Here is a 17149-nt window from a genome sequence, read left to right as displayed (position 1 = left end):
CGCATAACCGTATGCGCGTCAGAGTAGTGTACTGCCATAATCAGAAACTATTTTGGCGTTGCACTGTGATCTAAAAAACGGCATTTTGAAATTCGCGGGGTTTTAGTACTAGTGGTGCCATCGGTGGGAAATGGCCCAAGTTTGTAGTGAAAATAGTTCCCATCATTCTTATAAGATGGCGCCACAGATTTAATGAAGGGTCGATAATTATTTCTTTATTAAATAACTGTTCATAAATATTACGAAGATGGCATATGAACTAATATATTGTAGTTTTATAAGGCAAAGAATCTTATTAATCACGTATTTATGAAAAATAAAGAATAATTTATTAAAGTATATCGGTGACGTCATCTTACAGAAAAAGTGGAAACTACTTTTACTACAAACTTGGACGTTTTCCCACCGATGGCGCCAGTGGTAATAAAATTTTAAACCCACTGAAAGAATTCCGTGTTACAACCTCACTGAACCTCACTACAGTATGCATCGTTTTTTTACTTTGTGAATAGAAATGTCATTCTACCTGTTTTAAATATCCTAGGCATAGAATGATTCGCTACGTCATTTTTTAAATGTGTCATATATAACCAATTGCCATCGGTATATGCAGAATACTTGTCCATGCACACATGCATACGTAAATATTTCGCATGTTTCATACAGTTTTTGCCTAGACAATTTTCTTATAATGTGCTTTTTGAATTAAACTTTACCATATGGCTATATAGTTAATCCCGTACTAACTTATAAACAAAGTTTATTTATAATTAAATCATTGAAATGGCCCCGAAATTGCGAATTTTATCTAATGTTATAGAGGTAATTATTATATGAGGTTTGAATTTGTCATCATTTTGATGTAAGCAAATCACCTGTATGTTGCAAAGTGCAGTGCATTTAAAATTATTAATTTTTAGCGACTAAAAAGTGTAAGGAATGGGATAACAGGTCACCTGTATGGTGTTATGTACAATAATACATTAACAGTATTGACATTTAGTGTAAATGTATCGGATGACATTGAAGCCAATTTAAATCACACGACATTACAGTTACACATGCCAGCAGAAGTGTATCTCTGTGGTATTCTACATGTTGGTGAATGTGAAGAGAAGCTTCCAGATACATTTCAAGTAAGATTATTACATTTTCTCTTATAGTGGCAAAAAAAGATTATTAAATGTATGTTTGAAATTCTTTAGGATATTGATATAACAGATAATCCCTTACTTTTGAAGTATTCACATGAAAATTTTAAAGTAGAAACATATTTTTATATTCATCAAAAACTTGAAGCTATTAATGATGTAAAAATCATTAATGAAAATGAAATTCGTCAAGAATTTATGTACATTAGAATAAGAGGAAGCTTGCCTATAATTGCTCAAAATGATAACATAATGGAGGTATTAGAAGAAACAAGAAAAAATGTAAATTATTAATATTTTATTAAGAACATAGTATGATTAACATTAAACTTGATACATAGCAAGTAATTATTTTTTTAGCAAGTTGCATCAGGAAAGATAGGATTTCAGTTTCCATCAAAAAATGCATTTCTTTTTAACAACGAGAATAACTTGAATGATACATCTTTAAAGGAACTCTTAGATATTTCTGTATATCATGAAGGCACTACAAATATAAAAAAAGGCATTATTCGACCTGCAGGGGTTGTGGTACATATTTTAACACTTTTTATTATGTTTTATATTTCCCATTTTCTTGAAGAGTATATTTATTTTATTAAATTTAACAGGATGCTGTAAATGCTAATATACTTTTAAAAATATCTAGAGATAAACTTTCAGAGGAAAATATTAATTATGCCCCAGTCCTTCAATATGTAAAACGTAGGTACCATAATTTTTTGTTATTAAAATATTACGAGTACTGTATTATAATCTAAGCAATTATTAAAAAAAAACGATATTTACCATATAGGACCATTTGATAGTTTGGAGTGTAATTTGTCTATTGACACATTATCTTTGGTCAATTTTAACACAAGTTCAGCAGACCTTTATGGAATATTAGTGGAATCCATGTGTCGAAATATTAAATTAATAGAAAAATGTTTTGAGGAGCAGCTTAAAAAATCTGAATCATCTATAAAACTGCCACTACCTGTACATTTCAGACCCCATGCTTTTGGACATTTACTCACAGTAGTCTATCCAAATGGTCATAATGACAACGAAACAAGTAATATTTTTTATGACACCTGTTTACTTTGTATAATTAACAAAAAAGATGATATACTTCTGAAAAAAATTTATTCAATTGCAGTTGAATACCGTGAAAGTTTACATAGAATTCTTGAATTAGATATGAGTAAACCCTACTTCCGCTACGGGAACGCCGTGAAATTTTATAACGAGTCGCAAGCAGATAATATACTCATAAATCCTCACGAAGCTATTTTACAAAATGATGGCATGTATTCAGTATTATAAGTTCATGTAGGATATTTATATGTTACATTTGATACATTTCTAATTTTTCAACAGATGTAGCGAATAGTACTCGCAAAATTAGCATTGTACAAGGTTTATATGCATATCATCATTACATGCAGGATAATTTTGATGATAATGGCTGGGGCTGCGCATACAGATCTCTACAGACGATTATTTCGTGGTACAGGTAATATCGATATTTATACGGTTAATCGATAAAGTATTTTACGTGAGGTTACGAGTAACGATATCTCGGTTCTTATAGATTACAAGGCTACACTGAAATACCAGTACCTTCACATTGTAAAATACAAAAATGTTTAGTTAATATAGGAGATAAGCCTTCAAGTTTTATTAATAGTAAACAATGGATTGGCTCAACAGAAGTAGGTTTTGTACTAGAAAGTCTATTAGGTATCAGTGTTAAAGTGCTCTGTGCATCTACAGGTGAAGAAGTATCAACTTTAGCTACAAATCTGTTGCATCATTTTCAAACACAGGGTACACCAGTAATGATTGGTACATAATTTTTTCTTCCTTTTAGGTAAAATGTCTTTCTACCTTTGGTAATTTAATTTTGAAATACTTTCTAGGTGGTGGTGTATTAGCTCACACAATTTTAGGGATCAACTATGATGAACTTACCGGTGATGTAAAATTCTTAATTTTAGATCCGCATTATACAGGTCCTGAACATTTACCAACTATAATAAACAAAGGTTGGTGTGGATGGAAAACAAAAGATTTTTGGAAAAAAGATGCATTTTATAATATGTGTTTGCCTCAAAGGCCAGTGTGCATCTGATGAAATAATTCTTCATTAACTGGTGAAAATACAGTAATGTAGTATACAGTTAAATGCTACCTGAAATAATATTAAAATGGATATGCAACTGTCAATTATCATATTTTGTTACACAATTATTACAAATAGGAGTTGCTATCCAAAACTGTTAAAATGAGACACATTGTAATGTAACATGTGTAATTATTTTAATGTATGTATTATGTGGCATAAATGAATTGCACACCAGATGCATTTTCTTGAACTTCCTAGGAACAAATTGAAAAGAATATAGTGTTTAATGTTAAATTCATATTAAACATTCATTCCAATTGTATCTATTCTATTGGTATTTTAACACTAACTATTTTTGACATTTTTTAGCATGAAAAATTGTTTTATATGAAATCAAATGCATTTGTTTCCAACTATTACATTGCCAAAACATTATGCAACTCTAATGTGATTATATTAAAATGCATAAAACATTTACAGAATTAAGAATATATTTATTATAAAATTGATGTTACAATGTACTGTATTTCTCACATAATTCCAAGAGGAATTATATATAAGTTCAGATGTACATTCTGTAAAGTGTAACATATAAATTAAATTTTTTGTATAAATAAATTTAAAGAATAATTCTGTTGAAAAAAATAACTCCTTTATTTGTCAGCTTACTTTTCTATTTATTATTATACAAATCAAATATTTTTTTGTTGCACATACACGAATAAAAATAATTTTATTTATAATTGTCTACAATACCAACACAATTTATAAATAAACTACATCATTCCTGCAGATTTTTGCAAGAGTTGTGAAAAACGATTTGTAATTAAAAGAGAAACATCTATAAACCTATCAACACAATTGTTTAAACATGTCTCTGTCCGACTGTCCAATTTGCTTCCTGGTTTATCAACACATTTTTCCCAACATACATCATTGAATTCATGAATCTAAAAATGTATGGACACAGATTGTTATGGGAATTCGTTAATATCGAAAACATAATCTCTACATTTATTATTTCATACACGTACTTAAAAATTACGCATTTTTACCAGGCTAAAATCAGTTACGCGGTATATTGATTATAAAAAATATCGAAACGACAAAATCATAACCTAAAAATCGCATGGAGTTTACAGACATCAAGCGTAAAATTAAACTTCTGGGCAAATCATAAGTTCTAAATTACTTGAAAAGATTTACCAACAAAAAGTATTCATTTGCTTTAAATTCATTTTGCGAAGAATAAATTTACCTGGGCTTGAAATTGTGCCTTTTGCTTCTCCATCATAATAAAATCCTGCAGCTCATGGTCCACATCTTTGGTAGACTTATCTTGAAAAGACGAGCCACTATATAGGTCAGACATATTTTATACTTTTAATTTTGAAGAATTGTTTATACAATATTTTCGTAAACCGATAAGTACACTTTCAAGCTACACGTGGTATTACCAAGGAGTTCAGTTGAATCTACGTTTTAGTTACTCAAAGATAAGTAGGCGGCGCTGGTCAAAGAGATTGCATACATAGAGTAGATAAAACAGTCGAGAAAGTACAACGCGAATAGTAAGAGAAGAAAGTTTGATTGCACGCCTGATCTTCTCTATTAACGCTTGCGCACTCATATTAAGAAACCTTAGCGGGAGAGAGTAAGAATTGAGGAGAAATGCTACTCCAATAATCTCTTTGTTCAGCGTCAGTGTACATACATATACGTCTATAGCGTCAGATGCTCCTTAATTCCTATAACGCCCCCCGAATCTTAATATCCTGACGCTCACGCAATCTTACATTAGAAATACTCACTCCATTGTTCTCTCTTTTTCCTCGCATCCGCTATTACCACTAACAGAGGCTCCTCTGACCTTTCGCTCCTCTTCTACTCTATCTATACAATCTCGTTGGTTTACACGTGCGGTTGGGGGCGTCAGAGATCAACAGTCTCCATCACGTGCAACTGATCATGCCACTTGTGGATACGGCCCTGATTGCCGGCAGGTTTGTTAGCCGGCACGGAACGAAGTGGCGCTGCATTTCAGAATCCGTCGTCGACGGCGTCGTCGCTGTCTCGTGGTTTGCGTGAATTCGTCCCGTTCTAACGATCATTCTCCCTCGAGGGAGAGAAATCGAGCGAACCGTGTAGCCAAGACCCGTTTACTGCCTGAGGACGGTTAGTGTCGTGTGCCCGTGGCACAGCACGATCACGGTGGTGTGCGCGCGCGCCTTTATTTATTCGATCATTGACAATGACCGCGTCCGCGGAGGATTATTACGACGGCTCGCGGGCCTTTACCTGGCTCGCGGACACCATCGACATCCCGATCGACCAGGTGAGAGAAGTTCTCGTCTAAAAATTGATAGAAATCAGGATTACCAATCCTTGTCAATCGAATGCAGCTTCAGTCGAAACGTATGCTAACGTAATACAACATTCATTTAATTACTAATAAAATCGAGTACCGAGAGAAATCTTCATCTAAAGATTGAAATATTGGAGCGCAGGTATTAATTCCGGGCTAACGTACCGACCTCCTAAGTACTCGATACCTAATAAATCAGGATTTACCAATCAGTCAATGTATTCGAAGGTATGTAATTAAACATCAATATATCGTGTTCTATGAGTGATAATTATCATCAAGTTCTGAACTCGTGATACATTCGTACGTGTAAGTGTGTGTTCACTTAGATTGAGTGCTGGTGTTTATTATAGTGTTTCCGGTTATGGAGCCAAATTAACCCTTTGCACTCCACTGGCGTCACCACGACGACATTCCTAGAACACATCGTAAATTAGTTCGAGATTTATGCCTACGTCAAATAAACTATCGAAGCGAGTGAATGAAATACAATTTGTGTATGTGTTTATGTGCATTTGAGAGGAAAAAGAAGCCAGTCATGTTTCAGTGAAAGTGCAGCCAGAAAGTATTTTCTTTAATATAATTGAACATTGATAATGTCGTTCATCATACATCCCGTTCTATCAGTGATAATTATTGGAATGTCCTTACTACATTGATACGTATAAGTGTGTATATACGTATTAGATCAATTACTGGTGTTTATGAGTGGATTTGTAATGATGAAACCGAATTAAAGATATATGTATATATAAATAGTGTATATATACATATTAGATCAAATAGTGGTGCTTATGTATTTCCTTATGAATTTCTATATATGCAACTGAATTAAAAATATTTGTTTCCGAAGGGAGCGTCGAAGGATGCTTTTGACCGATTTTATTTCGGAGTAATTTCTATTCCTGATTTCACATATCAGCTTAATTCCCATCTCGTTTCGTTTTCAACGTGACCATTTGCCCCCCACTTATCTGCCTCCTGACCGCCGAAATGGAAGGCGCATCGATCGAACCTGGATTACTACACCGGATTTCCGACCTCCTATTAAATATCCTTGCGACTCACTCGGCCATAGTTGTTGCTGTTGGCTTTATTTCGTCGTCTTATTCGTCTTCGTTTCAATCGTCAAGGTTAAGGTTCGACACGCCTCGGACACGACGTTTCACAGCTTCAACCACCGTAAAATCGCCTATTTTCTTCCTTGGATAAACACAGCGACGACAGTATACGTTGGATATCCGTGGCGACAGGAGCAATGTAGCGATTCGATGATTCGAGGAGCAACTTAACTGGTCGTTAAAGCGTTCTAGGCGCGTAACTAATATGGTATACGCGTGTGGGATGCATGTAAACATCGTCATTGGAATCACTTTTGCGCAGTCTTACATTGTATTCCTATGAGATGCATCGGATTACATTGCCAGTGCTTCCCAACAGGTGTGACGTGACCTTGGGTGTGTCACGAAAAAAACTTGTAATAAATCAATGGAAAGATTCTAATCGTATACGAATTTCCATATCGTGGAGATACTGGGAATATTCTTGCTCCATTTGCTAGAATCCCATTTTGCGTTTGAACCGTAGATCAGAGATTGCAAAAGTTTGAACGTTCTTCTGAACATAGAAACATGTTCAAGGAAGCAGTCGCAAGTCCTGGAAAGTAAAATTTTATTCGATTTGAACAATATACTTGGATCTCAACACTGTTAACCTTGTAAAGAATAAATTGTTCATTTTGATCTTAATGATTCGAGCACGATTTCAGCACAATTTACGTTAATGCTAAATTGTGCATTCGGAAAATTGTTGCGTGTATACGTTAACATGTCTTGGCTGTTTCGTGACGTGAAACGGTTGGGAAGCACTGTTTTATCCTATATTCCACGTAATAGGTGTGTCACGCGTGATTATTAAACGCCAATAGTTTAATGGAAACTCACTTCCAGATTTACCGCTTCGTGTGACATTATAATTAGACGAGGAATACGCGCAATACGCAAAAACAGCGTTGACAGAAAATTAAAAATAGCATTTGGTAGAAACGTTTCGGCGCATAGCCTGTGAGACTTTGCGTACGGTTTCTACGTGCTCTGATTTTTTATCTGTTCAGAGAATTGTTGGAGTGGTGATCTTCTGGAGTACGGTTTGAGCGCACGATTGTCGATAACGATACAGCTATTGTGCCACGATAAGATAATCGCCGTTAAGAACTAACATGAATTCTGCAAAGTAGTGAAAAATCTGTACGCCGACAGACGTGCAATCCATATAAAGTACTCAATATAGTAGATTCATTTAAATACTAATGCTTGTACTGTCTACTGTATAATAATTTTATGCATTGCTTTAGTAAAGGACATGTAAACGATTTCTATTGAAAATATGATACCACTCGATCCATTCAGTCTTCGTGTATTTTGCGCTTCATCCGCAAATTGCGTCATTGTAGCGACTAGGACAATTGCAAGTCAGAAACGTAATTACGTGTTTTGGTGCAGGTCGTGCACTGAGTCATATTCGTAGTTTAGGCTGAATAGGTTACGTTAAGCTACATTTCCTGCACACATACAATCTTCAGATAATCATTCGAAACCATATTTAAAAAATAATTCAATTCTACTAAAAAATGATCCGCCAGAAGTTTTCTTTATTATCTTGTTTGAGAAACACTGACTTTTATGCTATATAAACTCTGTCAAATGCAACAGTTGGGAAAACGCGAGCGTTGCTAGTTCCGCATGAGTAACCAATGTTTACTACGAATCATTCGAGTACCGGTCGTCTCAAATGATTGGTCGTAGCTATTTTTTAACAAAATGAAAAAAGAGGAAAATTTTGAATTCCAGTTTGAACGAAGCAGAGTAACATCTTTATAGACAAAAAAAAAATATACATGTCGAATCGAGTAACCTCCTCCTTTTCGAAGTCGGTTAAAAAGATAATCAGATAAATGGGGTTTACATACTAGGAAGTGATGGGAGCTTTTTGTTGCTCGCAAGGTAATAATTGCACCTTGAAAATTGACCTACGGTAACCGGTGCAATTTTGTGGTCGTTAAACGGCTTGGATGTTCCCGTTCGAAACGCCTCGTGTCAGTGTTATATTTAGCGAAACCTTTACTTTATTTTTTACCATTAACGAGACGCTGAAAAAGAGTGTCGTGACGAATGAAAGGTCAGGTATTACGATTGGCATAATCCTTATCTATCACGGATTATCTATCTCTGGTTGCGAAAACGTCTTCTTATAAGAAATTGTATCTTTTAATATTATTTCAAATAGTATAATAGTATTAGATTCAACGTCAACTATTTCTTGAGTATATAAAATTAATTTTATTATTTTTCGCAATGTAAGATATTATTATTTTCTTTGATTTGCGTCACGGTGGTGAGAATTACGCAACTTAGAATTTATAGTAATTTTGTCAAGGACATTATTTGAAAATGTATCATAGAAATTAAGAAAGCAGTTAAGAAAGTGTATAGTTCGTTGTTATGCACTCAATTTATCATTCTGTTTACATTTTTACAAGGAGGCGCTGTCATGCATATGCAAATTAAATTTTTCCATCACGGGTTTGTCTACGGTCGAATCGTGTATAATGTTGTAACATTTTTTTTTATATAAGAGAGTTTCATCGTGACTTAATTTTAGAATTAGTTTGCTATGCTTGAAACGTCATCGATCACGGGCGTTCCGATTCGATACAGAAACGCGTGGGAGGAAAGTTATTGTGCATTGTGCTTGCAACGTTGGTTTAGAAATCGTCCATGTTTTTATAATTTATCGCTATTTACTGTTAACGAGATTAATATTTTTATTTTTTATTACACATAAAATAATTGTTTTGCATTATATTAAACACCTAACCATGATATTTCATGAAAAAATGTTCTCAAAGTTTCCGTGATTATACATTTACTTTTTATAGGTTACAAAAGTATAAAAACAACGATACGTAATCTTTTTCACAACTATCTAGCTGTGCCTGTGGCGTGATATAACATGAATATTGTGTCACCAAGTGTCGTCTGACAAACACAGTGACCTCGTCTTTCAGTTTCTGGATCTAATCTGTTTCTGATTAAAATGTATTAGGCGTAGAAATTAATTCTATGCCTTTATATTCAACCATTTAGTAGTTTTTGTAACTGTAGTTTATATGGAAATATTTTCTCATGATTTTGCTACATTAAAGTTTTGATGTTAACAATTTTCTAAGTTCTTGGTCAGGTAAACGAGGTCTCAATCTGATGGCCGCTACAAATATAATAAGTAGTTATAATAATTGCAGGAGAATACATGTAATGTCCATCAGGTTGAAGACTTGGAAGATTGGTACTTTAAACGCATCAAAATTACAAGTGAGAATGTTTATTTAGACTAGAAGTTATAAATGATCGAATACAGAGGCACAGAATTTGTATACCCAATGTAATAGGAATTAACTGCCACGTTTGTATCGTTGGAAGTTACGTACAAGTTACAACCGAGAACAGTTGCAACGGTCGTATTTCAATCCGTTCGGAAAGGAATGTATGGGTAGCTAAAGTTGTAATGTAACTTGAAGAATGCGTAACAAAACACGCCTGCCCTCTATTCCCGAGAAGCGGCATGTCTAAGATCCCGTTTCGTTCGAACGGAGTTTTAACCCTCTGAAAAATGTCCTGCGAGACTAGCCTCCCGTTATTCATGGTTTTTTTTTTTTAGCGGATGAGTTGGAGCAGTGCTTTCAAATCATTTTTGGATCGCGACAATTAGAACTATGACCTCAACACAGTCATAGATTCTGAAGTCTTGCTTGTGAAAGAAGAAGAAATACATGAAACAAACCTTCATGATTTTTAACTCCTTTGTCATTTTTTTGCTAATATTTTCATTCGATTTTAGTATGAACTAGCTGTGTTGTCACGAAATTATTCTATTTTAGTATTCAAAAGTACTATCATTTATTTGTATTATCTTCGTACATTATACTCTCAAATTGTGGAGTAAATGTATTCGTGCACTTAGTTTTAATTTTAGACTTCGTAATATAGATTGAAACGAAAGACTAAATACATGTTGTCTTTTAAAGAACCAAGTATATATTCATTTGAAAAAATGGTACAGTTTGTTTCAGTTATTAGAACCACACATATTCTGGGTTAATGATAGTTGTATGTATTTTTATTTAAAATATTAAAAATTGGATGTACTCCATGATTAAGAAAGTTTTAATTTTCCCTTTTGGAAAGCCCTTTATTTTCTTCTAACAATTTCATTTTCATTCAACTTATTCGTGTGGTGAATGCAACGTGGTAACGTGAGTTGGAATGCTCAAACGGTACCTAGCACGCCAATAATACTTTACTCGGATATATTTGCTCGCATTGCACTTTCATGCAGTCAGTCACCACTGCAGGTCTTAAAATAGTGACGGTATGCGTATGTACTTCATACTATGAGCATCGGTATCTGAGCCATATTCGTTACCTGCGAAATTTATTTTTAATTTGGTAATACGATATCTTCCAATTACTTTCTTCTGATCATCTAAATCTGCTGTAGAAGTACTAAATGGAAAATAGCTCAAGTTTCAACCATACTTATTTAAAGTTTATTTCACCCACAGGGTCCCAAGAACCTTAGCTACGTTTCTGAAAAGGACACTTATGCAAATCTTTCGAGCGTTCATTGCACTCATCAAGTCATTATCGTGATGTCCTCTCGGTTGTATTTTCCTCATTAGGACAGCTCGTGAGTCTAACCATTGAGGAAAACCAGCTGCCAGAGTCATTCACAACAAAAGAGCGCACTATCGGTAGAATCGCGATTTGTTGCATAAACCCGAGCCTCGGTTCTAAAAAGGTGCACGCAACATAACGTGCAAGCGGTACCGCGTAGCTGCTAGTAAACGCGCAGGGAGATCATTGACCTACCGTTGTGTCAAACGATCTGCTCGTCTCGATCCCTCGCGGCGAAACGAATCGACATTGATGTGAGATCACTTGGGGACCAACGCGTGTTAAGTTGTAAGGGTTATTATTAAATGACTAGCAATTTTTTCTGGCAACGGGGCACGCATAGTTGCTTATGCAAATTGCTGGCCTCGTTTGGAGAGCGGCGATCTACATAGTTGAGTTGACGATACATAGCCAAACTTGTATCCATCGTTTATTTATTTTTATTCGTGGGGAAACTCTCATAGAATTCTGATTTTCAGTGTTATTAGAATTTAGTTTTATTCGTTCAATTTTTATTTCCTCAGTGTGAAAGATAAGTTTGTTCTATAACTCAATCAATTACACGTTAACGATGACCCAGGAAGCAATTGCAAATCAAGTTCGTACTTCCGGAGCAAGCTGTGTACATATGTATTAACTTTTACTCGCGACCACGGAGTCATGACTCGTACCGATCATTAACGACCAGTATAATGCATTGATCGCGGTCGTAAAATTAATTCAGGTGACTGAAAGGTTTTAATTTCGTGGGATATTTTTGTTGTTTGTGAATGAAGTGTTGTTGGAGTGATTAAAATTTAAATTTTTGGGTCCTCATACTTTGCTTACGATTTTTAGATCGAAACTATGTGTTTACTTACAATACATTTTGTGCCATTAATATGAATTTTACGAAAATATTTCTAACACTAAAATATTCCTGATGTAATCATCAGCATGTCATGCGATCATTTCATTACCTTAATTCTTCGTACATTTTTAATTGGAAGATACGCAAATTAGCTGAGACGCTCATATATAAGTGCCCTTAATAGGACAGCATAATCCTATTTAAATAGGATTATAGCTTCAATTGGATTCAATACCAGTCACGGTTTGCTCCTAACTGCATTTGAATTTGACGACTCGAACGATCTGCATTTTATTTTAGCACAATAAAAATTCTCGAATGTATCTTCCAAGAAATAGATACTCGTTGAATTCAATTTCGTCATAAAATCATTTAGTCATCGATTTCATAGTATTTAATCTGAGACGGTTTCTTCTGCTATTACATAAATACAGCTAATGGCACGTGCCCTAACGTTTGCCCGTGGCTGGTGAAATGCGATAACGCGAACGGTGGAAAGATTACTCACGTGATTGATCCTGCGATCGCGTGCACATTTTCCTTTGCCCTCGTTAGGCTGCTTTCACAATTAACCGATTATAGTGTGCGTGCGTATTATCACGCTACGAGAACACTTTTTAATACAGCTCTCAAAGTGTTCGTGTTCACGGCGCACGTAGTCGTAGAACGCTAGAGTAATTAGAGGATTGTTTACTCAACTGGGACAATCAACATTTCAAGAACCATTTACACTCTGCAAATTAATGTTCAATCGCCTGGTTCATCCACGAAATATTCGAAAACTTTATTCGAACGACGACGTTTATTCAATTGAACGATTAAATTTGTAGTCACGCAGGGTAAAATATTGCATTTTATTGATGTCCAAAGATTGGACTCGTTTTTTTTTTTTTTTTCAAGTTAAATCAATTTTCCATTTACGACGTGAATCTTTATACTGAAACTCCGCTAAAAAGAATATTTTTCGTCTGCTGTTTCTGTCATCAATTCCAATAAAAACATTTTACGTTAAATCGTAAAAATGTGTAGACTTACAAGATAGTGGAATCGAGACTCGTGACAGGATTGAAAACGTAAACAGTAAATTGCAAGCGACATCATGCTCGAATTCCCTTCTGGGAAAAGCAGAAGGTGTGCAATTACAGAGTGTATCGACAGATAACCTTTGCTATCGACGTTAATCGACTATTATTCCCATTGCGTTCTGCTTCGAAGGGGTTTTTTACGGCCCGAGAATAGTAACAAATGTGAAAATGATCGAATGCTGATGTCAGTGAATTTTATGTAAAATTAAGTGAATTACTTATGTAAAATAGACAACCTTACAGCGAGCGACAGAAATGTTAATGCTCACCTGGTTCGCGCGTGATTTATCGCTGTGTTCGACATGACATTTGTGTCTTCCGGTGATTCTCGTCAGGCGATTGGTCGAAAGGTGGAATTAGCAGTGATAACACGGAACCGTTTTCGCAAGTCTTGGTTAATTAGAGTGTGCCAACTGACACCGTGTATTACGTACTGTTCTATTATATCGTTTCTACTAGGTAAACATATTCTTTTATGTTACTCGTAGTAAAATTAAATATACACATATATTGATATTTTGTGATTTATTAGTACCTACATTTGAACGATACTTTATTGAAAATTGAGAATGGATAAAATAAAAAGATATACATACATATGTATATCGAGCACGAAAAACAAAAGACGCAAAAACATTATTTATCCTCGATTGGTAGAATGAGACTGACGATGCTCATCAGACCAATAGGAAGTTGTAGCACGATTAACGCCTTGCATGGAGAACGTGTTAGCATTAACAACTTTTTTTGCTATGGCTATTCATGTCTTGTAAATATAACTCGATTACCTTAATCATTCTGATTCCACTGAATTAATTAAGTATTCGTTTTTTAATGCTTCGATTCAGAGATGCCTGATTGTACTACACTTTTCGTAAATCAATATTTTTATATGATTTCGAGTTGAAACTTTGTTATTTTTTTTTTTTTTTTTTTTTGTATGTAATGCTTGTTTAATTTTGGAATTTTATATAAAACTATCGAAAAGAAACAATAGTTTGAAACGTCTACTAGATAGTATTGAAAGTAATTTTAGACGAGTAGTAATTAATATTAATTGTGTTTACGTGGATATTAACGCTCGTTATTTTTCGCGTTGCGCCAGTTCGTTGTGGATAATGAAGCAAGAAAAAAAGCGTACAGCGATCTAACGATTTACTAATGTAATACGTTAATGAAGCGCGTGATTAACTGCTGCTTTAATTTTATGATTGTACGATATCCGCGTTGCTGCATCATGCTTTGCGTCACAGGAGTTTGCTATGCACCCTAGATTTATTTGATAAAATAACATGCTTCGATAGGGACGGCGCTATGCTATTATTGAAAACCCAACGAGCTATTAATTAACCAGGCAGCTTTAACTTCTTTTTTTATTTCTGGGATATTCACGGAGAAATTAATAACGTCAAAGTGTATTATTTTTGTTTTTGTAACTGGAATATAACGAACAAAGTGTATTTCATTAGTGTATAGTTGTTTTCTATATTTATATTAATTTTTGTAATCATTGATTTTGTTATTTTTGCGTTGAAGAAGGTTCTCGTAAACAAAATATAACTTGGTTGATTTGAACGACAATTTATTTACACCTAATTATCTCTTGCGTTTATGGTAAGTATTGCGATAATAAAAAACGAAAAACAGTTTCTTTGCGTTTAATTGTTAGTTATAGCTCCACTTTGATATTAATGATATTAATTTTCATTATATTGATCGATCTTTTTACTCCTCATTTACTGTCTTCTAGATTCACAGGAACTCGAATAGATTGTTTTCTTTGCAAGCATAAAGGTGAAAAGTTGCATGCAAGGATATGTTTAGATATTGAAAATAAAGCAACTTTAGATTCGCGCTGTTTACTAAGGAAAGCGTCTACTTGGATAAATATAAACGCGTTAGAGGATAAGAATAGTGCAAGTCTATTAAAAAAAAATGGAGCTTCTGCACCGTTTAAAAGGCAAGCTCCTGACAGGTCCTCTTCGATACATTTATTTTTTAAATCGATTAACAAAAATTTTGTTTGTACTATATTGGTGAAGGTATACTACAATATTACGTAATTATTGATAATATTTTCTAATCCTGAAAAAAATTCAAACATCCGCACTACATAATTGAGTATCGAATAGATCGTCGTGGGAAAGTTTCTATTCAACAAATTCTCTATGTCGTGCAAATAGTGACAATTCTCAGTTTATGGAGTTAATTTGCTGGGAACTTCCGATAGGAGAGAGTCGCGTGACGGATGTATAGTGATTAGAGAAGGGAGATTACAAGCGAGGAAAGGCATGAGTAGGCTGATTGTAAGTAAAAGGCAAACGAGGTGAAAGACAGGAAGAGGGAAAGTGAAAGGAAGCGTTGCGATGGCAGATAGAAAGCAAAATAAGAATGGTAGGATTATTTTCAAATTAAGTAGGATAGCAGAAGACATTGATTTAGACGTAGCCAGAGTCGTTTGTAGTTACAGTCGCGATGAAGTCAAGTGGTTGGTCAAGGCCACTTGCACCACCGCTAGTTATGTCATACACAAGAGTTCCACTGTGTCTATTTCACGGTTAGCGAAGTTATGTGGACTTTATACGACCAGCACGTGCGGAATATTTGTTTAAATTACTTCATAAATCAGTATAAAAGCTGTTTATTCATTTATTTGACCCCTTCTTTGGATGCAGAGAAATAAAATCGTCCTTAGTGGAGGACACCACTGTACATACTGCTAGTGAATATGTTGCGATTTAAATTCACTCTTCATAAGGTCAATTTCTTGCAAGGAAACTTCAATAGAACGAGACGAGATGTTGCAACATAAATATGACATTTATTTCACCAAATGAAACTTAAAATTTATATTATAATTAGCACACTTAATATAATTAGAAATTAAAGTTTGGGTAAAAGTCGAACGTTGATATTATTTAGGAAATACACTGAACGAACTTAAGGTATGGCACTTGTTGTAGCTTTATAATGCACTTAACGATCGGATAAAGTTCAATTGGTTTTTAAGTACCATGTAGCCTCAATAATTATTACAATCTAATAAATGCAGTTTATACGTATAGACAGCAGCTTTCGTCAACGAGGTGGAACATTGATTTTACACATTAAACGTCACATTATAAATTAAAAATAAATTTAAGGAAACTTGTGCTAAATTTCTAGTTTACACAAGATAGATAGATTAGAAACTTGGAAATTACTTGAATCATCATGAATTGGCAAAAGTCATAAGTAACTATCACTAGTGATCAGTATAACGATCTACGTATTTATTATCTTTATTAATGCCCTGCAGATAAAGCCCCATCTAAAATCGATCCATTTAATTAAAAATTCAAATTCAATACTGTATTTAAAAATGACTTGTTATATTCAATGTGAGTGTCTCTGACTTTATAATATTCTAAATAACTAATCACAAGATTGACGTAATCTGTAAATAAATTAATTTTTGGGTCTTGTGACCGTCTCTATTTAAATAAATAAGTACCCCTCAGTAATGTTATACGACTAACGATTAAGTGAACCTGGTGATCCAACGAAAATACTGCAAAGTCAGAGAAACTAGATACCAATTTAATTACCAAATTATCTGTCACCATAATCAACGTCCTTCCAATCATACTCATCAATACTTTGATTCAGTTTTACTCAACACAAGCGCCGATTAAAGTGAGGTTGACGAAAAAGGTGTCTGGCTCGTAGTGTGTTAATACTGTCCCTATTCCTGATCCTGCTCCAGTTCCTGTTCTAGCTCTTCTTCCTGCTCCTGTTCAACGTTATCGAGGTCACGCCTGAATCTCCACCCACCGGTCAGTCCAAAACTCGGATCAGCTCTACCTCCAGGACCTCT

The 17149-nt window shown here is 34.5% G+C and overlaps 3 protein-coding genes across 5 annotated transcripts in view; 2 read left to right on the top strand and 1 right to left on the bottom strand.

Moving 5' to 3' along the window:
* Positions 1–444: 444 nt before the first annotated feature.
* Positions 445–3268, top strand: LOC128885495 (ufm1-specific protease 2). 2 transcript variants are annotated; one of them, XM_054139571.1, is made up of 10 exons: positions 445–822; positions 921–1136; positions 1206–1433; positions 1512–1682; positions 1763–1856; positions 1948–2208; positions 2293–2439; positions 2514–2649; positions 2728–3006; positions 3134–3268. In XM_054139571.1, exons 1-9 carry the CDS (start codon positions 784–786, stop codon positions 2987–2989), a joined length of 1554 nt encoding a protein of 517 aa, XP_053995546.1. In that variant the 5' UTR covers positions 445–783; the 3' UTR covers positions 2990–3006; positions 3134–3268. The 2 variants fall into 2 exon arrangements, with proteins under 2 accessions (XP_053995546.1, XP_053995545.1); XM_054139570.1 differs by having other exon boundaries at positions 449–822; positions 2728–2981; positions 3056–3267.
* A 629-nt stretch (positions 3269–3897) lies between these two features.
* Positions 3898–5215, bottom strand: LOC128885501 (mitochondrial import inner membrane translocase subunit Tim8-like). 2 transcript variants are annotated; one of them, XM_054139582.1, is made up of 3 exons: positions 5073–5215; positions 4520–4616; positions 3898–4211 (listed from the first exon to the last, which is right to left on the bottom strand). In XM_054139582.1, exons 1-3 carry the CDS (start codon positions 5075–5077, stop codon positions 4038–4040), a joined length of 276 nt encoding a protein of 91 aa, XP_053995557.1. In that variant the 5' UTR covers positions 5078–5215; the 3' UTR covers positions 3898–4037. The 2 variants fall into 2 exon arrangements, with proteins under 2 accessions (XP_053995557.1, XP_053995556.1); XM_054139581.1 differs by lacking the exon at positions 5073–5215 and having other exon boundaries at positions 4520–4712.
* Positions 5216–5342: 127 nt separating this feature from the next.
* The window catches only part of LOC128885497 (lysophospholipid acyltransferase 6), a 20217-nt gene continuing 8410 nt past the window's right edge, over positions 5343–17149 (top strand). Inside the window, exon 1 of the mRNA XM_054139576.1 lies at positions 5343–5596. Coding sequence (XP_053995551.1) covers positions 5513–5596 — 84 coding nt within the window. The 5' untranslated portion in view covers positions 5343–5512. The remainder of the gene's footprint in view (positions 5597–17149) is intronic.

The sequence above is a fragment of the Hylaeus anthracinus genome, unplaced genomic scaffold, assembly GCF_026225885.1.
Source record: "Hylaeus anthracinus isolate JK02 unplaced genomic scaffold, UHH_iyHylAnth1.0_haploid 11981, whole genome shotgun sequence".
Lineage (NCBI taxonomy): Eukaryota > Metazoa > Arthropoda > Insecta > Hymenoptera > Colletidae > Hylaeus > Hylaeus anthracinus.
This window is presented reverse-complemented; position numbering and strand designations above follow the sequence as displayed.

Excerpts from the sequence above, each read along its gene's own strand:
- LOC128885501 (XM_054139581.1), bottom strand. The coding sequence starts at position 4,633 with ATGTCTGACCTATATAGTGGCTCGTCTTTTCAAGATAAGTCTACCAAA. Across the intron at positions 4,212-4,519 it reads AGGCACAATTTCAAGCCCAG|ATTCATGAATTCAATGATGT; the intron begins GTAAATTTATTC and ends ATACATTTTTAG.
- LOC128885495 (XM_054139570.1), top strand. The coding sequence starts at position 784 with ATGGCCCCGAAATTGCGAATTTTATCTAATGTTATAGAG. Across the intron at positions 1,434-1,511 it reads TAGAAGAAACAAGAAAAAAT|CAAGTTGCATCAGGAAAGAT; the intron begins GTAAATTATTAA and ends TTATTTTTTTAG. Across the intron at positions 2,440-2,513 it reads AGCTATTTTACAAAATGATG|ATGTAGCGAATAGTACTCGC; the intron begins GCATGTATTCAG and ends ATTTTTCAACAG.